Source organism: Ailuropoda melanoleuca, chromosome 1 (assembly GCF_002007445.2).
Source record: "Ailuropoda melanoleuca isolate Jingjing chromosome 1, ASM200744v2, whole genome shotgun sequence".
Taxonomy (NCBI): Eukaryota; Metazoa; Chordata; class Mammalia; order Carnivora; family Ursidae; genus Ailuropoda; species Ailuropoda melanoleuca.
The window spans coordinates 44,159,568-44,185,074 of NC_048218.1; the positions used below are offsets into that span (position 1 = coordinate 44,159,568).

Consider the following 25,507-nt stretch of genomic DNA (forward strand, 5'->3'; position numbering starts at 1 on the left):
GGCTCTCCATTCCACTGGTGTGCATTTATGCCAATACCACACTGCTTTGATTCCTGTAACTTTGTAGTAAATTTTGAAACCAGGATATGTGAAATCTTCTAGCTTTATTCTTCTTTTCCAAGACTGTCTTGGCTATGTGGAGTCCCTTAAAATTAGAATGGATTTTTCTATTTGTACAAAAAATATGATAGGAGTTTTGATAGGGATTACTATTGAGTCTGTAGATTACATTGGGTAGTACTGGCATGTTAACAATATTAAGTTTTCAATCCACAAACAGAGGGTGTGTTTTCATTTATGTCTTTTAAAATTTCTTTAGCAATGTTTATAGTTTACATTGTACAGGTCTTTTACCTCCTTGGTTAAATGAACTCCTAAGTATTTTATTCTTTTTGATGCAATTGTAAGTGAAACTCTTTTTATAATTTCCTTTTCAGATTGTTCACTGTTCATGTACAGAAATGCAACTGATGTTAGTGTGTTGACTTTGTATCCTGTTACTTACTTGGCTCAGTTACTGGTGTTAACAGTTTTTTGTTTTTTTTGTGTGTGTGTGGCATCTTTAAGGCTTAATTCTCATTTAAATGTTTGGTACGATTTTTCTTTTTTGAGAGATTTTTGATTATTGACTCAATCTCTTTGGTAGTTACAGGTCAATTCAGATCTTCTGTTTCTTTGTAATTTAGTCATGTTAGGTTTTATATTTCTGGAAATTTGTCCATGTCATCTAGGTTTTCAATTTCTTGGCACATGATTGTTCATAATACTCTCATAATCCTATTTCTGTAGAATCAGTAGTGACACCTGAACTTTCTTTTCTGATTTTAGTAGTTTCAATCTTTTTTCTTATTCCATCTAAAAGTCTGTCAATTTTGTTGATCTTTTTGAAGACCTAACATTTGATTTCACTGATTTTCTCTATTTTCCCATTCTCCATTTTGTTTCTCTCTTATCTTTATTATTTCTTTCCTTCTGGGTAGCTTTGGGCTTAGTTTGTTCTTGTTCTAATTCCTTAAGTTGTTCAAGCTTATTTTTTTTTTTTGATGGAATATCTAGTGCAATGCAGAACATGATAGAAGTTGCTATCAAAAGCATGCACAGAAGCAAACCACTGCTATAAAATAGTTTGTCTGTTGTAGGGTGGTTTTTCGTAAGTTTTTTTGAAAAAATACTTCCCAAGATCTACCTTGGGGTGTTAGCGGCACAGAATCTTCCCCCACCACTGCTTCTTTCTACCTTGGTCACAGCAGGGAACTCTTCTGCCTTTTATTGTTCCAGTAGTGAGACTGGAAAGTAGGGGACCTGTAGTGGGCCTCCGGTGTCACCTGCTGCAATCTGCCACACAGAGTAGGAACTCAGAAGATGACCACTCATTACGGCACAGATGGCAGACCTCACGACTCGTAAACTGCTAGGTTCTACTTGGGAAGGACCCACAGCACAGTGACAAACACACACTGTGTTACAAGACCACAATCCTTGTACACAGTGTTCACGAGGGTCACAAAGAAAGCTTGTCTCTTCAAGAAAAACAGATACGTGGGACAAACCACACAGGTTTTCCAGGAAAAAGGAACAGAGTGCATGTTATAAGAGATCCTCACTTTTCGTTTTGTTACTTATTAACTAGAAGAGATTTTACAGAGAGTAAAAATGATCAGAACATTTAGAGGGATACCATTTTTCTCACAAGTTCTGGGGAGTTTATGTGGGCCTGAAAACAGCTTTCCTCTTTTACTACTGCCACCTGGAGGGGTGGGACTTCCCTCTGGTGGAAGGGGTTGCAAAGCCTAGTTACCTGCCCGGTCCCAGTAAGGTAAGTCATAGGTGCCTTCAGTTTTTTTCTTTCTGGAAGAATACAGAAAAAAACATGTTAGCAAACAGAGTGAATTCACAAGTAAGACAGCTCTCAAGGTGCAGGATAAACACGAAAGTTAATAATTAGTCAGGAGTACATTTCCATTTGCTGACCTACCCTACAGGGTCCTCTATTTCACTTGCCTTTCAAAGCCGCCATTGCTGAAACTCATAAATTTTGGACTCTCAATAAATTTTAAGTAACTGTCTCCTGAGATAGTTATTCTGTTACCCAAGGTACTTCCCACTCAAAGGATAAGTTTGTAGATAAAAAGAATCTAATCAAAGACCCAGGGGTGACGTGGGTTCTTACGGGAAAGTTACTGTTAGGTCTGTTTCAGTTTCAAATACAAGCTCTGCAAATCCATTGAATTTCCTCTGTGTCCTGAGCATCTGCACTTCCATAGGGTCCTTTAAGCACCAGCCCAAACCAATCTCAAGACTTGCGTCCTGCCTCCCCCACAACCTGACTCCCAATCCTCACCCTCTGAGCTTTGACCACAGTGAATGAGACTCGACTGCCTGACTGACCACACATCCGGGGCAGAGCTCTGCTCTGCTGCGTGTGGACCAGGTGGCCTCAGACAAGTCACGTATGCACTGTCTCATTTTCTTCTGTGAAACAGTACCGGCTTTGTAGGTTGTTTTGAGGATTAAACGAATTGAACCATGGAAAGCAGTTACAATAATGCCTAAAATCAGCTTTCGTTCTCTATAAGAATGAGCTGTTGCTGCTGTCCTCAGTGTTACTGTTGCTTCTACCCAGTTCCCTGAGAGCATCCTGAACTTTCTGCCCTGCACTTTCCCCGCCCTCACAGTAACCTGTTGGGTCTCTGTCCAAGCAGCCTTCCTAAAACCATCAATCCAGAGCCACCCCCTTCTTCAGCTTCCTCCCGTGGCACACCCTGTATCGTGGTACCATTGCTGCCTGTCTTCTGCACCATATCCCCTCCAGCCCGTGAACTCTGGGGCTCAGCCTGGACTCCCAGCACACGGTCAGTACTCAGCACAAGGCAGGAGCTCAAATATTTGAGTGAGCGAATTACGTCCTCCTCTTGCTCCACCAAACCTGTCCTCTTGCTCTGACATCTCCACTCATGACACCTCTCCTGGTCTAACTTCACAAGCCAGAGCCGTCCGATCATCCTCGATCCTTCCTCCTTCCTTAGCAGACAGCCAGCTCTCCATGATCTGATAATATCACCTGTCTGCTTCGCCCTCCTCAGTGACACCCCCATCTACAGAATGAAACCCGAATCCCTCCATCCCCGAAGCCCTCCCTGACCCAAGCCAAGGCTGCACCTCCACAGTCCTCGCTCCTAACTTTCCCGTGCCCAGCCCATGTGTTAGCTCTCATGACCCTGCCTACACTCCACATCTGTGCCTTCGCTCAAGCACAGAGGCTGGGCTGTTCTCTTCCTTCCTCCATCTAGGCAAATCCAACGTTCCCCTTGAGAAACGAGGATTACTTTTTCCTGCAGAAAAGCTTTCAGATAACTCTCATGGTTCTCACATCTGTGCTCCCCAGCACTTCAAAAAGAACTCCTCAAGCCATATGGTTCCGTGTCTTTTCAATCAACCCTGCCAAACACCTGGGAAACGGGAGTTGTGTCTTATTCTTTCAGGAAATATTAAGCACCTATTATGTGTCAGACTGTGGTTCTTATAAATGTGTATATGCCAGCACATAAAGCAGATTTCGATACAATAAAGGTACTCAGTAACTGACTGTGCTACTGAACGTACTCATTTTTTATGGAAAGGAGAAACCGATGTATTTAATAACTACCTTAACTTTCCCCTTCTCAAAAAGGCAAATGGTAGTTCACTTTCTATATTTAGTTTTTATTTCACACTTGGAAACAGCCCTCCTAGGACCGACCACGTGAACTGGTTACGGACTCACCTGTTTCTCCAGTGCCAAGCGCACACTACGACGAGGATGAGGGTGGTGAGCACCATGACGAGCACCGGGACCAGGACCGCAGCCAAGGCTACGTCTGAAAACACGCCAAGGCAGAGTCATGAAGGGAAAGTAGGAAGGTCACCCACATCATCCTTCAAAGCTTTTCTACCTCAGAAAATACCATACATGTTATTTATGAAATGAGAATGGGCATGTGTGGGTAATGGCAGATGCTTCCACAGATAATGTGAAAGTCTGTCACACTGTTTGCTTCAGCTTTGTCCACACTTAAAACTTTTCACAGTAGCTTTTTAAATCACCAAGACAAACTGAAAGACCAATGAAAAACTTGGAAAATATATTTCTGAATATGTGATAAAGGGTTATTATAATCTATATATTACAGAATTCACAAGTCAAAACCAATCACAGAAAAATCAGCAGAGGTGAATGAGCATTACAATTAAAAAACATAAGTGACTATTCAACATGTTAGCTTCACTAGTAATCACAGAAACAGAAGTTAAAACAAGAATAAGATGATATTTCTGCTCATTGAATTGGCAAATATTTAAAAGAATAACTGCTAGAAAGGGTATCAGGAAAGTTATTCTCATGGGACTTTAAATGGATACTTTCTGTATCATTTTGGGGCAATATGTATAAAAATTGATTACTTGGCAATTCCATGTCTAGAATTTATTCTTAGAAAAAAATTAAGACAACATTCAAAGATGCATTTTTAAGGAGGTTTGTTTCTATATCTGCAAGAGTGAAAAACTGGAAAATAACCCAAATGACCAAAAACGAAAGTGAATAAATACATCATAGTAAAATATTATCCAGCAACTGGAAACGATATTGCAACATGATGGGGGACATGTTAATATATATGGAAAGGTAACAAACAGCCTAGTGTTAAGTAAGAAAAAGACAATGTATATCCACAGGGCAGAAAAGGACAATGCTTGAGCCTAGAGAGACTAGGAGATCTTTTAATCCCCTTATCTCTCTCCACAGATAAGTCCAGGCCCAGATAGAGAAAATGGTCTGCCTAAGGTCATTTCAGACATCAGCTTCTTCCCTAGTCTGGCACCCCTATCCCAGCAATGAGGACGCAGCAGCCACTGCTGTTCTCTGCTGGGGGCCAAGCACCAGACACTGTGGGGCTTGGACCCACGGCATCTTACGTACCCTTATGATGTACCCAAAAGAGAGAAAGAGGCTGCCGATACAGGAGTGGGAGAGGATAATCAATAACCTGAGGCCTCGGAGAAGCTGGATGGATGGGAACGAGGGCACAGGTGAATCAGCCTTGGACAGTACAAGGAACTCCCTCCTTCCACGCAGTGGACAGAGCATACAGGTGAGTTCACAGGCTCCACAAGTAGGGAGTTTCCTTTACTTGCTTTTACTTTCTTTGAAAAGTTGAAGTGGTAACTGAGCGTGAGTAAAGAATCTCTGAGTCAAGGGTCTGAAAAATATGGAGAAGTGACTACTGAGAACAGACAGACGAGCTAACCAAGAAACGGCAAGACCGGTGCCTGGTGCTGAGGCCCCTCCTGGGGGGATTCAGGAAGCTATGGTGGCACAGATCTGACCATGAGAGCATTTTCTCTGGCATCGCTCTCGGCCTGGATGTAAACATGGAAGAGAAGTGCATAGAACAGAAATCATGACTCAGGGCTAGAAAGCACCAAGAGTTCAGAAGGGTAAATGTGCTTTATCCCTAAAATTTGTGAAACTGGATAGGCAATAATCAGGTTCAGGTAGATACAGTTTGATTTAATCAGAGGTTTAAAAAAATCTGCTTAGGTTCAAAAAATAATAAAAAGGCTATACACCACCATCCCAGAGAAAAGGAGACAAGAAGTCTTTAACTGAAAAGACCTGTACATTCTTCGTTATTCTTCTGAAGCTTACAGGAATGCTAGTTCTGGGAGAAAATACTTTAAGGGCACTTTCAGTCTTGAGATTTTAAGATTCTATAATCTGACTTTAAGAAGAGCAATACTTTTAAGTGACTATTCTTTCATCCAGGCATGTGGTCTGGGATTCCGCCCAAACAGACATCTTCTACAAAATGGTAAATGTCCGCGGGACACTGAGACCTCTAAGAAGTCTTGCTTCTCTTTAGCTTTTCCAACAGCATGAGAAAGAAAGTGGTCTGTTTAGAAAATACCTTAGAAGATAGGAAAAAAAGTGACACATGGAAAGTTGGAAAGAGTTACCTGAATCAGGCAAATGTTCAGAAAATGAGAATGAATAAAGTTCTGTGTGCCAAAAGTTATTGGAATGAATTGCTTTCTCTTCTCTGCACTGTCCTGAAAATGCTTTATCTGCCAACACTGAAATTAATTCCTCTGTGACACTATGGTTTTTTCCTAACTGAAATTTTGTTTTTCAACAACTAGTAAAATCAAAGTATTATGTTTTGTGTGTGTTAATACCTTTTTTATTGGTAATGAAATTTGAAAGTAAATTCTACATTTATAATATGAAAAAATCACGATTGTAAACATTTTCAAAATAGAGACTAAAGTTTTTTTTAATGAATATATTAACTCACAGTATTTTTTTAAAAAGTGTTAGTTTTTCACCCAAACTGTTTTTTTCCCCCCTGTTCCCTTTCTGCCACCAAATTCCCTATCCAGCAAACATATAAGCAGAGGGGGAAAAAAAGTTTGTTTTCTGCTATGGTTTTAGTTATTTCTAGAAATAGAGACTCCTTGTGTTTAGCTGTGGTGGGAAAAAAGATCACAAAGAGGAGACCCAGAATACAGCAGCCATCTCTAAATATTTAAAGAACAATTCTACAACGACACCGGAGAAGAGAAATCAGAGCAATATAATCAGTTTCTTTTCTAAGGAGAGAAATAAAAGTTTTTTGGTTCTTAAGAAATACAGTTAAGAGGAAAAGAAACTGAGGGTTTAAAAGCTGAAAATGCTACTGAAAATTAAGTTACAAACAATATGAAATGCTGCTATGTAAACAGGCGTTAATTTCTGGATCTGCATACCTTTGGTTACACTTGGAGTCACGGTAGTATTTCTGATATCAGGAGTGGCTGTGGTTTGTTCTGTCTGTGCAGGAAACTCATTGTTACTGCGAGGCTGTAGTGGTTGAGTAAATTTTGGGGCTCGACCTTGAAAAAAGTTTTAAAACTTCTTTATTCGTTTATCTACATCAACTTGATTAAAATGAAGTTATTTTATAATGCTTTTAATATGTTTATGGAAAATTATACCACAAATCCAGGGAATATCAAATTCTCACACTTAAAGGAGGCATACCTTTGGCTATTTTTGGAGGGGCTGTAGTGTTTTTGAGGTCATTGCTGTTCCGAGGAGGTGGAGGTTGAGTAAGTTTTGGAGGACGACCTTGAAAAATGGTTTAGAAAAGTTTATACATTTTGCTTATGAGTCACAGTTAAAAACAGTAATTTAAGTATCTTCGACATTTCCTAGAGGACTTATTTCTGCCCAGTAATTTTAAGTCTTAGAGAACAATATGTCAGTAGGATCAATATACTATGCATTAAACACACAAATTTACTGGGATTTCTCACTTCGTATATAATTAAATTGTTTTAAAACAATTCTCGGAGAAGGAGAGCACGGAGGAGATGGATGACATTAAACTCTAAAGCTACAGAAGTATCATCACAGCTTGACATACTATTCATTCAATCATTTAATAACTGTGGAGGGCCCACTGCGTGAGGGCATTGTGACAGGTTTTGGAGATACAACAGGAAGTAAAGTATTAAAATATTCTAGACTACTGAAGGAAGTTACTCCCACTTTTAATTTTCTCAAAGGAAAAGGCACTTGGACTAAGTTATAATCATTGGTGCTGGTGTTACAAGATTATGTATGCTACGCTACATGGGACCTGATTAAAAATTGTTAAGATTGAGACTAGATCTGAAAAGCAACCTCATTACATTATCTCATCAATGATGCTCTCTCTTCCACCTGTAACCTTGGAAAACATTCTGGTAACTGGCTTTTCAATACGTTAGATAACTATTTCTTTTAAAAATCCTCTTTAAGAAGACATTGTAGTTAAAAGCTGAACACTCGATCATTATTTATTTTCTCTGAGAATAGCAAAGCTATTTTAAATTAAATACATACTGTTGCTTTACCTTTAGGAATAAACTGACATCCAAGCAGTTCCATTTTCATGGCAATTTTCTGCTGCCATTGTGTAGGATTCACTCTAATAAAACGTGCAATAATTGGTGGCAAAAAGTTATTACGCACATCCTGGTGATAATCTTTGTTTCCTTGAAATATCTTTAAAAAACAAAAAATTGGTACTTTACGTCAACAGAGGTCAGGGCTAAACTGTTCCACTGAAACATATTTTTGTTTTCTGCTTTGGGTCTTAAATGAGATCTGTAAAGTATGACAGTAAGAATTAATTTCTCAGAAAATAATCATAATTTGGACAAACTATTAAGCTGCACATTCTTCATCAAAAACTTATAAAAGTACTGAATACAAAAATGATTTTAAGATGATTGAAACATACCAAAAATGCTAACTTGGCAATTTGAGAAGGCTTCAGTTGCAGTGAGACAGTATAATTCTTTTAATAGATTAGTAATTCTAGTCCTGTGGAATTACCAGTTATTAAAATATATTAATTTTCTTTTCAAAATAAAGCACAATTGAACATACAAGGTCTTAGAGGAAATGCTTTACTGTGTACTTTTCATAATTTTTCTCTCAGAAGAGACAGAAAGGGAACATACACTAAGGAAGGCAGAACAGTTACATACCTCCACCTACTGGATACACTACATAAAGACAGTTCCCATATTCCCCCTTTTCATTCCTCGTTGCATCTACACTAGACAAATGATTCTAATTTTAATGTTGCCTGCCTAATTTTAATGATCCTAAGCATTATACGTATTATATGAATAGTCTTTAGGTAAAAATATGATTTCGAGTGACTGTCTCATCCCCTCAACCATTTTGAGCAAATAATGATAGTATGTAACACTGCAAGGGCTCTTATTTACAAAGTATTTTCATATAATTAACTCAGCTGTTCTCGGACAACCCCATGAAATAGGCAGAACCCAGAAAACTGCAGCTCTAGAATGTAAACGGACTGCACAACCAGTCAATGACTGAGCAGTGACCTGAGTCCGAGTCTTCTGACTTAATTCTAGGGATCCACTAAGTGAGAAGTCCTCCATGTTCCTCTAGGCCAAATCACCTGGCTAGTTTCTAAAGACTACTAATCTGCCTAAAATCAAAGTGGTTTATATTTTATCAGTTAATGTGAGAGCAAGTAAATGTTTAACTCTTCCATCAAGTCATGTCTAAATATAGCTATCTTCTTTTGGCTGATTCACAAAGCATTAGATTGTAAACTTTTAAGATGTGTTAATAGCCTTCATTTTCTACAAGGTTTGTTTTGAAGTTACAATAATCTCCAACCTAGTAACTTTCCATTATTTCCTCAGATATTACTCTGAAATAAAATGAAAGCAAAAATTTGCAGTCTATTAGTGGAAAAGGAACAGTAATCACTTTAGGACATAAAAACTATCCCTGAGGTCTTATTCCACACTGAAGTTTCATTTTTATAAAAAACCTTAAAGGAGAAGGATTTTATATAAACTAAGTAAAAAAGATCTGCTATAACCTATGAGCATTTATAATCTATGAGCCCCTGTGTGTAGTGAGGTCTGCAAGGAGTCATGAGTATAAAAATGGAAATGGAAGTCCAAGTTCCCACCGTCAAGGAACTTAAATTTTACAGGATATTACCACACACAGATATGGCACACTATTAAAAAGCAATGTATTGTGAAGCAAGTTGTATATATATTCCTATCTTCTGAAAACAAACCCAAAGGCTGTCTCAGTCTGTATGTGCTCATGCATGTGTGCATGCTTAGAAAGGATGTCAAAATGAATACACCAGTGACTCTTGAGTTTGGAGACAGATGAGGGAGCAGATGGGCTAATGTGAAGCAAGAGACTGGTATTCCATATAACTCAGTGTAAGGACTTCCACTTGTATCTGGGACAGATGAATAGGGACGACATTTACTCCTTGCCTTAAACATCTGAAAAATCGGATATAATATATGAAACAACGGTTTTCTAACACTGGACAATAGGTAGCATAGGGCATTAATCCCAGAGAGAAGAGAAACACATGAGGTGAGCCTTTCTACTGCCCCAATATTGTCTGGAGAGAGCCTTGGTGGTCTCACCGCAACAAGGACACAGAGCTCAGAGACAGAGAGACCAAGATAGCGAGAATTTGTAAGATAGATTATAGGAGAGAAGAGAACTGCAGAGAGAGAGAAAAAGAGACTTCTCGGATTTCCCCTTAAATCTCAGTTACACATAAAGAAACAAACTGTGGATGGGAAAGAACCGCTGGAAGGAGCCCACAGAACAATTCTCAGAGCTAGGGAGGGTTGGGAACAGCTCACATTACCAACAGATAGAGTGGGTAAAACTCATAATACATGACCCTTTGGGTTGAATACTTGGAACAGTACTAACAGTAAAAAAATATTAGAACTAAAAGCTGCTCAGGTCCCACCTAACAAAGCTAAAATGCAAACCTTAAAAAGACCAAATAATTCCAAAGCAACCTGTGTCCCAGAATAAAGCTCAAAAGTAAATAATAAAAGAAAAACCTAGCACCAAACAATGTAAAAGTTCATAATGTTTGGCAACCAATAAAAAATTACAAGGCATGTAAAATATGATATATAATATCTATCAACATGAAAAGACCCATGTGTGACACATTAGTAGACAGAATCAGCAGATAAGAGCATCAAAAGAGTTACTATATATTCCATATGTTTTAGGGGTAGAAAAAAAGCACCAGCATGCTCAGGAGAGACTTGGAAGAAATTTTAAAAGCCCAAAACTGAAAATCTAGGAGTAAAAATGCAACATTGAAGATAAAAGTACACTGGATGGGATTAATAGGTTAGACGTTGCAGAACAGATTAGTGAACTTGAAGGTAAAACAGTAAAATTTTCCAAACCAGAACATGGAGAGAGATTTAAAAAAGAAATGAACACAGCATCAGTAAACTGTGAGACATCTTTAAGAGTCATCACAGTCATGTAATTAAAATTAGGGAGGCAACATACTTGAGAAAACATGGCCTACAATTTTCCAAATTTGAAGCAAATTATGACCAACAGATCCAAGAAGCTCAAAAAAACCCAAGCAGAAGAAACATGAAGACAACTACACAAAGGCACATACAGCATAATCAAGTTGCTTAAAACAAATGATAAAAAGAAAATCTTAAAAACAGCTAAGGAATAAAAAGACACATTACACACTGAGGAACAAAGGTGTGAAAGATAAAATTCTCACTGGAAAAATGTAAACCAGAAAACAGTGGAACAGCATATTTAAAGTGTGGCGGGAAAAACAACATGAACCTAGAATTCTATACCTAATGAAATTAGGTTTCAAAAACGAAGCAAAAAAGAAAGTCTTTTTCAGAAACATAATTCAATGGTGCCAGATGTTTTTATAATATAAGCATGGATAATTCTTGTAATTTCAAATAATTAACTATATTCCACAAGTATAATAAATATTCTACAAATAAGTATGGATGTGCTCAGAGTAAAAAGTAGCCAAGTCTGGGGTTACTAAGCAGAAGGAAGATAGGTATAAAGACAATACAGTTATTTACTTCGATGGGTAGAGCCTCACCACAGATGAAGGTCATGTGATATCAGGCAGAAGAGAGGGAAGAAGGCCTTGAATAACAACGGAAGAGTTTAGATCCACATGACAGATTATAAGGAGCCCCTGGAGTTTTCTGAATAGAGAGATAAGAAAAGTGGTAATTGAAGATATATTAGCAAATCATATATATGACAGAGAACTGATAGTATCATGTAACTGAAACGAAACTCAGGGAAGTTTCGTTAAAAAAAAATTAGTGCTTTTGGGGCGCCTGGGTGGCACAGCGGTTAAGCGTCTGCCTTCAGCTCAGGGCGTGATCCCGGTGTTATGGGATCGACCCACATCAGGCTCCTCTGCTGTGAGCCTGCTTCTTCCTCTCCCACTCCCCCTGCTTGTGTTTCCCTCTCTCGCTGGCTGTCTCTCTCTCTGTCAAATAAATAAATAAAATCTTTAAAAAAAAAAAAATAGTGCTTTTAATTTCAATTCTAGATAAGAAGAAATCTACCTTCTTTGAGGACAAGGACTCCCCCAGCTACAAGGTCCTCGTGGTGGAACATGGGCCAGGAGCCTGGGTGAAGGTGATAGCTAGAGGACAGCCACTTCTCCCTACTCCTCACCCCTTACCATCTACTCTGGAGCATTCCTGCATTATCATAGTCTGCTAACTAAAACAACAATTTGATAATTAACATGGAAGTTAAGAAAATTCTTCAGGTACAAAAAAAACAGAAGTTTTCTAAGACAAAATTTGGTAAGGTGAGCTTGAAATGACCTTTCAAGTCTATATCCAAGACTACAATGCATTTTTGCCTTTAGCTTTTGTCTTTTGTCCCCCTTGCCTGCATAGAAGAAATCTGGGAACAAATTAGGTTCTCCATCATTTTGTGGATTATCAAGAAAAGCTTATTTAAGACAAGAAATTACAAGTTCCTTTTTAGAATTTTTTTTAATATGTTAGCACCACTTACTGAAAATTAGTCATTCATTGATCCATTCATTCATTCATGGAGGCTCTACACTCAATGTGGGGTTTAAACCCATGACCCTGATCATGACTCATGATCAAGAGTCCCATGCTCTACCGACTGAGCCAGCAAGACGCCCCTCCTTTTCAGAATTTCTTAATAAAGTACCTAAACAACTGAGTTAAAAATGTTAAAATCATCAAAAGGGACCAAGGACCACTGAGAACTTCCTAGCCATAGTTAGAAGAGTAAGGCTAATAACCAACACAACCTAAAATAACCAGAAGAGAACAAAGACCAAACAATAGCTAAGTTGAATATCACAGGACAGCTTTAGTGATTTTTGGCAGAGGCCCATCTTTTAAAATACCTTAGGCAATCACTTTACCTTATCCTGCTCCACACCAGGCTCTCTATACACAGTCCATCTCTGTCCATCATCACTGTATAGAACTTTGTAGGCTGACACATAGTAATTGTGCTCCACCATGGTGGAGCCAGTGGTTACAATGCCTGCGAAATGGAAAATTGCTTTCATTAGTGCACATGGTCTGATCCTTGAAGTTTGTTCAGCACTGAAGAGTAAATACCTAAAGTACACCGTTAAAACATTTTTGCCAAAAGCACATTACCATCTCTAAGTGCAAGGTTTCATTATAATAGCAACTAAATCCTTGGCTTTGTTCCCTTGTAAAGATACAAGAATTATGGGTGCACATAAGGAAAGGACTATTCTATTTTGACAGCTTGTGTTCATAACACTGTAAAATATATCTCACCTACCAAGTAACAATGACTCCGTGGGAATGAATGGATTGAAACAATTATTTTTTTCAGTACCAAATCAAAATAAATCTTTAACAAAATTACCCTAACCCAATTCTAATAAATTATTCTGACCATTTGATAAATTGCTCCAATGAATTTGTATTCAGCACATGCAGAATATTTATAGCACTTAAAATGAACTTGAACATAAATTTCTTTTTAAAAATTTTTTTTTTATTATGTTAGTCACCATACAGCACATAAATTTCTTTTAATGACTCTAAGAGATGGTTATTTCAAATGTCAAGATAGCTTAATTAAAACACTACCTTTAAAGAATCTTATTACAATGAAAAAAAAAAGCTAATAAAAATCAAATACCAACTCCTTTCCTCTACCACGTTTTATGAAACCACCTTCAGGATTATTTAACACCAGTAAAGAAAACTTAAAACCAGACAATTACATTTGCAATGACCTAATTTTCTGTGACAATCTTAGATGTCATCAGGTTTCCAAATAAAATCAGAACTATAAATCATTCTAGAAAATTATGTCTTTTAACCTGTTATCTTCTTTTCTTTATTCAGATCTATTTGTAACCACTGATATTCATCAGTGGCAAAAGCAGCCCAAGGAGGTCCAGGTTTCTTCAGCCTGGCCTTTTCAGGTTTCCAGCTGTTCTCTTGCCCGGTGTGGTCAGTCCACTCCAGCACAGATGATGCTGTGATCTGAGGATCAGCAATCACGCCAGATTCCATCCCCAGTGTTCCATAACAACCTGAAACAAAAAAGACAGTAAATTGGTTTCCAGATGTAAGTTCAAAATCTGTATAAATTTGCTCATTGGAAACTTTCTATTGTACATGTAATTAACATACACTATGCTAATAATATACTGTAACAGAGGAATTTCAAAAGTAGGCAAATGTTTCTTGGGTCTATGTCTTTGTGTCTTCTCAGGAAATGTACATACATATTTATTCACAAGCAATAACCATCAATTTAATGGCAATACATTATCCTCTCCCTGGGACACTCTCTCTAGACCAGTGAATGACTCACACCCTACAGCCATTAGGTGTTTGCTCAGATGTCACATTCTGCATGAGGCCTATCCAGACCCCACTTAACACTCCAAACCAGTCTCTCCTACATCGCCTATCCTCATTCCTTATTTTTCTATATCTTCTATAATATCATAAAGAGTATATCATATATAGTAATTTATCCATTGTTTACTCTCAATCTCTCAATACCAGTATTTAAGCTCAAGAAAGGAAGATTTTGTTTATTCTGCTCACTTTTGTTTCACTAGCATCAGGACAGTGCCTGACAAATCAAAGGTACTCAATACGTATTTTCTGTTGAATTAATTACTTCTTCAGACATATTAAAAAAAATCACCCTTCATAAGGAACTTTCCTTGCTTACATGATCATTTCCCTATTAATACAAAACCTTCAGTTTATTCCATCCATTATATTATTGTGACATATGAGAAGGTGCAAAAAAAAAAAAAAGCAATTGGCATAGTGCATGATAGTGTTTAAAAAATATTAACTATTACACAAATTACAATAAGTTATAAAGTCCACGAGAGGCTTACCACTTGTCTTAAATGTAAAAAGACTTGTAGATAAGTGTCCCCTGAAAGAGAAAAGTTGTTCTTGGTGACACTCATATATATAGACTTCCCCATATTTGTCTTAGGAAAACTTTTTCTTTTGTTTTTGTTTTACTATATAAAGAACTAAGAATATTCTATGGCCATATATTTGACAACTGATGCTGTTATTAGCCCCTCCCCCGCCAAAAGTCTCATTTCAAAGCAGAACTTCTGAAATCAGCATAAACAATTTTCTCTAAAAGTATCTAGTGCCTGTTTCATACATGAAATGTGCAAGTATGCCCATGTAACCTTTAGTATGTACTTATTTATCTTTCATGGAAATACACCGATTCCTCAAACTTTTCCGTGTCATTTGCTTTTGTTGCAAGTACACTGTAATTCCTAGAGAATGAGGCTTAAGCTTCCTGGGAGTTAACAGAAAAAAAGCTTGCTACTAATAGGAGAGACTGCATTTGTTACAGGAAATAAACACAGCTAAAGACAAGTTTCAATGTTACAATGTAGCACTGCATCTGGATTTCAAAGTAACAGGAAAGTAAATGCAGTTGGGGAAATGGAGAGGTGGGACAAGTGACTAGTTTACCAAGGACTCTAGAGAACTTGCGGGGATAAAAAGAACTTGGGGGGATAAAGAACCTGAAACCTTCCTTCCTTCAGCACAACTTCAAACCATTATTACAAGTGGATGCAACCTGTCCTTATTTTTTCTTAAGGTATAAAAGAAAGAGAACTGACAAAAAAAAAAATGCTAAAGGCAGAAGAGAAAAGAATGATAAGGTCTGCATAAAGCCATCTAGCAACACATAGCATATCATTTAGTTTTTGAATAAAAATTAATTAAAAATAAAGAATGGAAATGGTAAATGCAAAAAAAAAAAGGAAGAAAGAAAGAAAGAAAAAGAAGAAAAAAGAAAAAAAACATCTAGGAGAAACGAAGAGAAGGAAAGGTTGCTAACTCTATACCAGGGATGGACAAATGATAGCTCGCTCATGCATGGCCTGTTTTGTATGGCCAGGCAGCTAAGAATGGTTTCTACAAGTTTAAAGAATTTTAAATGAACCAAGAGAGAATAAGTGACAGGGACATGTGGCCCATAAAGCCTAATATATATGCTAGCTGGTCCTTTACAGAAAAAGTTTGTTGACTCCTGTTTTATACTGTCATGGATACGAATCATGCTCTCATCTTCTGGATGAAAACTGGCCTAGAACCTCAGAAGAGAAGCCGATTTCAATTAAGCTTAGTATTGTCTATAGGACGGAGCCCATCTTTGGCAAGATTTACCAAAACAGATTCCAAGTATTATATTTCTTTTTAATGTTTCAACATTTCCTGCTTTTGATGCCTAGTCTATGTTTCATAAAACAGATCACTGTAGCGACCATAAAAATACACTCCTAAAATATTCTCTTCGGAGGAGAGGAGGATTCATAATACGACTACCCTGATTTATGTCAAAATTTAATTTATACTCAAGAGGATTTCAGTTATCCTCAATCCATCCTAGGTCACACAGGCTATTGGAAACAGAGTAGTTATGCCTTCTAATCTTTAAAATGAAGTAAAAATTTGGCCACAAACTTTTAGACCCTTACTCTAGACACTTTCAACACTCAGAAAAGAACAAGTCATCTTTCTAAATGACTCTCTTTGTGATGGAGAACATGCCAAGGTAGTGCGACCCTGCCTGTGCTCTTCAGTACGCTCAGACGTTGAGCACACAGAAATGGGAGCGCTCACCACACAAATGTTACTTCATGAACACCATTAACAGTGATGTTGCTGAGGTCTAACTTGCTGCTCTCCCACCCCTGCCCCATACCCTCCTATGACCAATAACATATATACTTACACCACAGACGTGACGTTGTTAGCCAAAGAGCTCTCATAGTACGGAATGCCTTTACTAATTACAACGCTGATTTGGCCACCCAAAATGTTTGACACTACTCCTGCGTGCACACCAGCCATGCACAGTGGTGAGGACTTGAGGAAAGGAAAAATAAAAGATTAGTATTTAATGTTCTTTTGATAATTTATAAACGACGCTTAAGCTTCCACAAGAAATGAGTTGACTGGGACAGTTTTCTCAATGAACACAGGGTTACTGATGTGGTAACATAGTATAGACTTGTAGCACAAGAAAAAGAATAAAACATTACATACATAATACTAAAAGAAATAATTCCTAGAAAATAAATCAAGATTAAAGATATATAATAGGTACACCAACCTATTCTGGAATTAAAAAAAATAATAAAGTTGTATTACAACTTGAACATAAGTTTATGTTGCTTAGACTTACATCTCTATATCCATGAGGGATTGTTCCTGATATCTCAGCAAAAGGAAGCAGACAACCAGCTGGGCAATACTTACTGTGAAATAAAAACAAGTTAAAGGATATAAAACAGTTCTGTACTTACTGGGGGAAAAGAAGAAAAAAAAAGTCACATATTCATTTTACAGTTCATTCAAATACTTTAATCTCACTACCCTGAGAAGCACTACTTTTAAAAAGCCCTTTCAGACTTTATTTCATCCATCCATATAAAACATCTTCACCCACATATTTAAAATAATTGTTTCATATTCTACAAACCTTTTTATTTTACTTCATAATGAATGGCAAACATATTTTTACTATAAGATCTATTCATATTTAACAGGTCTATGCTATTCTAATTTGTAGATAAACCGGTTTATTTCACCAACCCGCTACTTATCAAATTTGACTTAAAAATATTTGGCATTCATTTATTCACTCATTCACCCACCCACTCAACACATTTACCTGAATGTCTATTGTTGTCTGTTGAGTGCTGGGCTGTACTAGGTATTGGGTTTATAAACATCAACCAAGTAAATATGGCCCAGTCTTCCCTGGGTTTACATTCCAGAGGTCAGGGGGAAGACATTAAACTAATACTTAAATCAGATTATAACTCTGCTGTGAAGAAAGGGCACTCCATGAAATATGCGGGAGGAAGCAAACTTAACACCAACATACAGTAAATTTACTATGTGCCAGGCGGCCTTCTGAGTACCTCAGGAACCCACACAGGAACCCCAATGGTAAGTATTAGTATTATCCTCACTTTACAGATGAGGGAACTGAGAAACAGTGCGCCCAAGTCCCACAGCTGGTAAGTGGCATATGGTCTCCAGAGACAATGCTCTTACACAGGGCTCTGCGCTGCCGAAGTCAGGAAATGGGGCTCTGAGGAAGTGAAGCCTCAGCCAAGGAAGGGAAATGCACCCTAATGGACAGGAACAGTATGCCCACGAGGCAAGGTGGCCTGTGTGTGTCTCCAACTAAGGATGACCAGTGCAGGCGGAGTACAGTGAGCACTGTAAAGCTAAAAGGTAACATTAGTTTGGGAGAAGGCTAGAGAGGTGGGCAGGAGTCAGATCGTGCAGAAGCCTTGTGGGTTATGGTGATGAATCTGGAAGATATTTCTCAGTCAAAATGGGAAGTCAATGAAGGATTTTAAAGCTTATACACACATAATCTGATTCCTATTTCTGAAAAAGATTATTCTGGCTCCTGGGAAGAAGGAGATTGTAAGGAACGCTGAGGAGAAGCAGAGATCTTGGTAGGCTGGTGGTGGAGCAGTCCAGGCAAGAAAAAACGGCAGCCTGCCTGTGGGTGGTGAGGATACAGGCCCTGTGCAGGTCTGTGCACCAGACACTGATGCCAGAGTCACCCCTGCTGACTGGGAGTCTCTGTAAGTGCTGACGAGCTCACCCATCCCGCAGACAGAGACCTCTCCTTGAAGACAAAATAAAGGTTGCTCTTTGGGGAGTGTAGCAAGTTGGAGGAAGGTTAGTGAGACTGGTCTTAGGAGATAAGAATAAATTTGCCAAGCAGAGAGAGTAAAGCAATTTCAGGCAAAAGTTCTGAGCTCAGAGCACTGTAAAGAATCCATAAGTACATAAGATGAGACTGGAAAAAATGGTCCAAGGACTACCTGTGAAGGATCCTGAAACCCAGGCTAAGACATCTGGATGGCATTTTGTCTTAATAAGAAGAAGCTCCTGAAGATTTTAAAGTACGGGAATGATCACGCATTTATTTTAGAATGAAACTTGGCAGCAATGTAAGTGGCAGAATGAAAGCCAGCAAAGGTTAGAAATGGAAACTCAAATAGAAGGGAATCCCAGTCCAGACAAGGACATAAAGCAAGGAAACAGTAGTAAAAATGTTGCTTGGGCAAGAACACTGAAGAATTCTGTTATAGCCTAAATCTTTCTCTTCCCTTTTTGAGGGGGGAAAAAAAAATCTCCTCTAACTTCATTAGCAGTTTTGCCACATTTTGAAAAGCAACCAGTTCTACTTTTAAAGTATATTGAAATTATACTTTCATTATAGAGAAGATCCAAATGCTACAATTAAAGCAAAATTTAAACACAGTAACTCAATGGCTTTAAATAAGCACTAATTTATTGACCTCTTGAACAATGATTGTATGTCACACCTATGACACATACATCAATGTACATTAATCCTAAGTGTATAAGAATAATGATGAAGTAGATGAAGAGTAGCATTTAAGGGGGAAAAAGTCACAAATATGGTCATACCTGAACTCAGGTTCCAAAAAACTGGATGCAGTATCCAAACAAGTAATTAGATCTAGAAAAACAAAAATAAAAAATGGATTCAATAATACATAGCTTTACTCTTACTGAAACACCGTTTCCAAATCCCAAATAACGTTCTAAATTTTAAAATCTGAACAGCTGTGAAGGTAGGACTAGTAACTTTGTACAAGTTTTTGTTAGCACGATTTCTTTTTGAAGTATCTTGATTTCTGGGGCTATGCCTCTCTAATACTGTTTGCTACCACATCCCCTTACAGAGTCCTGTATATGTATACAGAAGGTAGAGATAAGTATAATGTATAGACTTAAAATAACTTCTATTAAATTCAGCTCCTGAAAAGAGAAAATTATTACATAACTGAAAAGTGATCCTCTGCTAGTTACACACAAGGAAAACAATGACAAGTCAGATGAATTAATTTTGTTACTCTAAGGAACTGATACTGAAAATTGAGTCCATGGCCAGGACCAGCAGCACTAGTATCTTCTGCAAACTTAACAGAAATTCAAATTCTTCAACACCATCCAGACTTACAGAATCTCTGGGAGTGGACACCCCAAAATCTGCTCTAACAAGTCCTCTAGATAATTCTTAAGCACACTAAAGTTGAAGAAACATTCATCTAAGTAAGAAGGAACTTTAAAATTTAATATTTCCATCTAGTAATCAAATCTGAATAAGAGCTAACCTGCTTCATTAAGACTTAGTTCGGAGGCTGGGTAAAAGGTGGCTCTTGGTTCCAACAGGTCAATGTCTTCCTTCTGCTCTAGGACAGAGGGCCAAGTCCTCAACACAGCCCATAGGTCTGGAAGTGGCAGCCTGGTCCTGTCTAAATCTTGTTTTGTACCTGTGCTGGTTTCCTGCCATACTGGCCTTCTTTGGTTCCCCTGGCACATGGTGCCTCTTGACCTAGAATGATTTTCTACTGTCCCTTAGCCTTGCTGGCTTAACTGTCGCTTCTTTACAGAAGCTGCTCATTTTCAACAAGTCAAAAACCTCTAGCACATAGGAGGCACCTAAGATTTTTTTGGTTGCTTTAATGAGTAGGTGACTATTACGTGTTCTCAAAGTACCATGTGTTATGTAAGAACAATCCACTGATACAGTTGTGGAGTTATAAGCAACATCATTTTATAATGTCTAGTCTATGGACAGAGAAGGCTGTCTGTCCTCACCTTTGTATTGTCAGCAGCAATCACAGCATATGGTGTAACAGGAGGCTTTCAATCAACATTTATTGAACAAATGGATGAATAAAAGATTGTGACTGTTAGCATGTTTGGCTAAGTCCAATCACAGACTAACTTGTATGGAGGAAAACCTAGAAGGTCCTAATAAGGCAATCACAAGAGTAAGTGATTTCACATGTAAATGCCTGGCCGATCAAGTGTGCTGAGGGTGACAATACACTGATAACACCCCACAGGCATCTTTGCACACTGATGGCATGCAAATATTCATTGAGTTGGGTTTTGTTTTTTTGTTTTTTTTTTTGTCAGAGAGAGAGAGCACAAGCAGGTGGAGTGGCAGGCAAAGAAGCGGGCTCCGATGAGGGATCATGACCTGAGCCGAAGGCAGATGCTTAACTGACTGAGCCACCCAGGCACCCCACAAATATTCATTAAATCAATGGCCTCCACAGCAAGCGTAAATAACTGATTATTCCATTTTATAATTCTGAAGAAATTATGTGATTATCACCCAAATGAAATGTGTCTTGGATGAACTGGAGCACAACTGTTATACCAAAAGGAAAGTGATATTTTGAGAGCAATTACATGGATTAATTAATGGATTAATACACCATAGGCACTTGAATGATGATTAAATCTGTGTTTAGGAGTTTAAGAGAATACATGTCTGGTCACGACTACCTGGCTGAATGACTGAGAAAAACAGACACACTGAATTACCTATACCCTGGTTATTCCTGGCAATCTTCACACTGCATCAATTACAACTGATTTTCTGCTTTCCTGCTCCATGAAAAGAGTTTCTAACTCCTAAGATTACAAGTTGAACTTCTAAAAGCCTGGGATGCAAAGGTACCTGTGTGGTCCAACGTGGCACTCAAAACCACAAGAAGACTGCCAGCTGGCCTCATTACTTTCAGGCCACGTGCCAGAATGCTGGCCAACTATGGATATATTTGATCAGGACAGGGCTTTATTTTAAGTCCATGCAGTGCTGAAACTCCAGATTATGCCATGCAAATGTATGCAGTATACCTTGCTTGCAAATTCCATGGGGGCTCAAAAGAGGTCCCTAGGGGAGGAAAATAGGAATTCAAAATGGACACCTATGAGGAGAGCCAAGACTAAAGACAGAGAAAGAAAATCATGATTATAAATACTGAGCTTTTTAACTCCACAGAGGCAAAGAAAACTTCAATTAAGATGCTTTAAAATGTGTCTTTCCTGAAAGCTTACAAGTAAACAGTCTTCCAGAAAACCACTATTACTACAAGGCTCCCAGATAATAACACAGCTTAGGCAAGATGAACACAGCTCAAAAGAAACCATCTGCCTCAGAGCCTTCTGATAGCAATGTATAAGAAGTTATAACGAATGGAACAGAAGTGAGAGTCCAGAAATAAATTCTAAATTTAAAGTCAACTGATTTTGATAAGGATGCTAAAACAATTTAGTGGGGAGGAAGAATGGTCTTTTTAACAAATGGTGCTAGGACAAGAGAATAACCACATGCAGAAGAATGAAACTGGACCCCTACCTCAGATCCCATAAAAATTAAAGGGGATCTAAGTTTAAGAGCCAAAACTATAACACTCTTAGAAGAACTGTAAGTGTAAATCTTGACCTTGGATTAAGCAATGTTTTCTTAGCCATGATACCAAAAACATACATAACCACATAAAAATACGCAAGTTGAATTTCATCAAAATTAAAAACTTCTGTGCTTCAAAGAATGCTACCATGAAAGAGGAAGATAATCCACACAATGGGAGAAAATATTTACAAGTCATATAATCTGATAAGGATCTAGTACCCAGAATAAAAAATTATTCCAACTTGATTTTAAAAAGACAACCCAATTTAAAAATGAGCAAAGGATCTCTACAGACTACTCCAAATGAGACATACAAATGGCCAATAAGCACATGAAAAGATGCTGAACATCATTAACTATCAGGGAAATGCAAATTACGGTGAGATAACACGTTATACCCACTGGGATGTCTAGAATCCAAAGGACAGATAGTAACATGTTGACAAGGACGTGGAGAAATTGGAACCCACATGCACTTCTTGAGGGATTTTTAAATGGTGTAGCTGCTTTAGAAAACAGTTTAGCAGTTTCTTAAAAAATGGTAAACACAGAGATACCATATAACCTAGCAATTCCATTATAAGAATATACTCAAGAAAAATTGTTATATGTCCATACAAACACTTGTAGACAAATGTTTATCAACTGATGAATGGATCAATGTGGTATATCCATACAATGGAATATTACTCAGCCACAAAAAAGAATGAAGTACTCATACATGCTACAACATGACCTCTGAAAATATGCTAAGTCAAAGCAGCCAGCCATGAAAGACCACACACTGTATGGCTCCGTTTTATATGAAATATCCAAAATAGGTAAATCTAAAGAGAAAAAGAGTAGACTAGCGGTTACCTAGGACTAGAAAGGGAGAGGGTTAGTGGGTAGAGAATGGGGAATGACCACTAGTGACCATGGAGCCTCTTTTGGGGTGATGAAAATGTTCTAAAATTGACTATGGTGATGACTGCACAACTGTGAATATACTGAAAATCAATGAACTGCATATTTTGAATAGGTGAAATGTACGGTATAATAAAACTAATAAAAACTTTAAAATGAAGAAAAAGAAGCTATCAAAAAAGTAGTAACAATTTTCCTTTATATAGAGCACATGTGCACTGAGGGATGAAATAAAGCCTAGAAAAGGAGCCGGGATGGGCCGTCCACTTGTTTATTTGTTCATTCATTCACTCAACAAATATTTAGTAAGTAGAGATAAAGTAAATAACACTCAAACAAAAATCTCTGCACATACGAAGTATAACCTGTGTGGGGGATAAGAGAAAATAGACAGTATGAACAAGGAATAGACATAGTGTTAGCAGGTGATAAACACATTAGAAAAAAATAAGGAAAGGCATGGAGGAAAAGCTAAGGGATTGCATTTTAAGTAATATGGTCAGGGCAGACCTTACTGAGAAGGTGGCAGGTGAATAAAACTCTAAAATAGGTGAGGGAGTGAGGTATGAGTGTGTGGATAACACAGAATAGGCAGAGGGAGCACACTTAGTATGTCTGCTGCCAGAGCGAGCAAAGGAAAGAAAATGAAGAGATGAAGTCAGACAAGGAAAGAGAAGCCATATCCTACAGGGTCCTGTAGGTAAAGACATTGAACAAAGAGAGGTGAGAACTTCATTTTAATAGGATCATACCACTAGGTTGAGTAGGCTGAAGGGGAGAAAGGACAGAAAGAAAGGTCAGCAAAAAAATCTCTTGCCATAACTGAGGTCAGAATAGACGGTGCCTTGCATGGGAGTGGCAGTAGTGGCGGTGTTGAGATGTAGTCAGAGGCTGATACATGTGAACACAGACTCTGAGAAGTGGCTAAGGTTTCTGGCCCAGCAAATTAAAAGATGAACTTATTATATGTAAAGTGCTTAGGCAGTGATTATAACAATAAATAATGATAAAGTACTCATTGTCAACTCAATTGTCACGCTGGACCCACTGTAAGATGTCCTGTAATGCCAGAAAATCAGTGATATGTTCAAAGTGCAAGGCAGTATATAATTTACTCCCTTCTCAACTAAGAGCTTCTGCATGGTATTTTTAAAAAAATGAATCAAATATTATACATTAAAAAATAATATTTATAACATATATATTACTACACAAAACACTAAACATACAGTATACTTCACTGGGGTGCTCCGGGCCATAGAGAATGGCCACACTAGGACGCAGAATGCCTTCAGGGGTTCTGCTGAAGCTGACTGGCGTTCTAGTCTCTTCCTTGTGCACACTGAAGGACAAGCAGCATCTATAGTGCAGCTTCTTCTCTAGTCTTAGCAGGGCAGTCTAACCCAAAATGAGTGTAATCATAATTTCTCTAAGAGCCTCCCTAATATCTGCTGCCTTCCTTAACCCTAGAAGACTTTCTAGAGGAGGCAGGCCTCAGGTGGGGTTGTGAAGGCAGAATAATGTCATTGTGATGAAGAATATTAGAAAATACAAAAACAAAGGCAAGCCAACAGTCAACAACAGGATGAAAGATTTCAAGGTTTTCTTAATGAAAACACCAACATCAGATAGTCTAAGATAGCTCCCAACTTAGTAATATTACTATCAGCCATAATTTATATCCAATGCATAAATTTTTCTTAAAATTTAAGTACAATTAAACATTTTTCCAATACCTAATAACTGCATAGGCTGAGGAACTATAACTGCCCTATGAAATATTTATTTAAACACATCTAACGTTAACACATAATATCTCAGAAATATGATAAATATTTTATAAGTTCACAAATCAATTAAAAAATAGCCTATTGGTGGGGCACCTGGGTGGCTCAGTTGTTAAGCATCTGCCTTCGGCTCAGGGCATGATCCCAGCGTTCTGGGATCGAGCCCCACATCAGGCTCCTCCGATGGGAGCCTGCTTCTTCCTCTCCCACTCCCCCTGCCTGTGTTCCCTCTCTCGCTGGCTGTCTCTCTCTGTCAAATAAATAAATAAACTCTTTAAAAAAAAATAGCCTATTGTTTATAACTGCAAAAATAGTTTTGATTGACAGCACTGGCTATTTCTGAGACTGTACAATTATGAAATAGATTTAGATTTTCCCCCCAATTAATACTCTGTTTTGTGTTACTGAATGAACTGAAAAAACTCTCAGCAGTGTTATCACCAACTATATTAACTGCTGGGTGTGATTTGTGTCCAGTTGAAGCCACTTATTTCTAAAGGAAAGGAAGCCTGAGTGCCTATATTTATTCTAATTTAAGAAAGCATAAAGTACTATAATAAGTTACCATATTTATTTACTCCAAAGA

The 25,507-nt window shown here is 37.9% G+C and overlaps 1 protein-coding gene across 2 annotated transcripts in view; it reads right to left on the bottom strand.

The window, feature by feature from the left end:
• Positions 1–25,507, bottom strand: part of DCBLD2 (discoidin, CUB and LCCL domain containing 2) — an 80,314-nt gene that overhangs the window by 5,726 nt on the left and 49,081 nt on the right. For both annotated transcript variants that reach the window (XM_034657223.1, XM_002925508.4), the window contains 11 exons: positions 19,420–19,471; positions 17,141–17,213; positions 16,688–16,821; positions 14,811–14,851; positions 13,767–13,982; positions 12,822–12,946; positions 7,915–8,065; positions 7,058–7,144; positions 6,784–6,909; positions 3,764–3,857; positions 1,799–1,848 (listed from right to left, as the gene is read on the bottom strand). In XM_034657223.1, the coding sequence (XP_034513114.1) occupies positions 1,799–1,848; positions 3,764–3,857; positions 6,784–6,909; positions 7,058–7,144; positions 7,915–8,065; positions 12,822–12,946; positions 13,767–13,982; positions 14,811–14,851; positions 16,688–16,821; positions 17,141–17,213; positions 19,420–19,471 (1,149 nt within the window). The remainder of the gene's footprint in view (positions 1–1,798; positions 1,849–3,763; positions 3,858–6,783; positions 6,910–7,057; positions 7,145–7,914; positions 8,066–12,821; positions 12,947–13,766; positions 13,983–14,810; positions 14,852–16,687; positions 16,822–17,140; positions 17,214–19,419; positions 19,472–25,507) is intronic.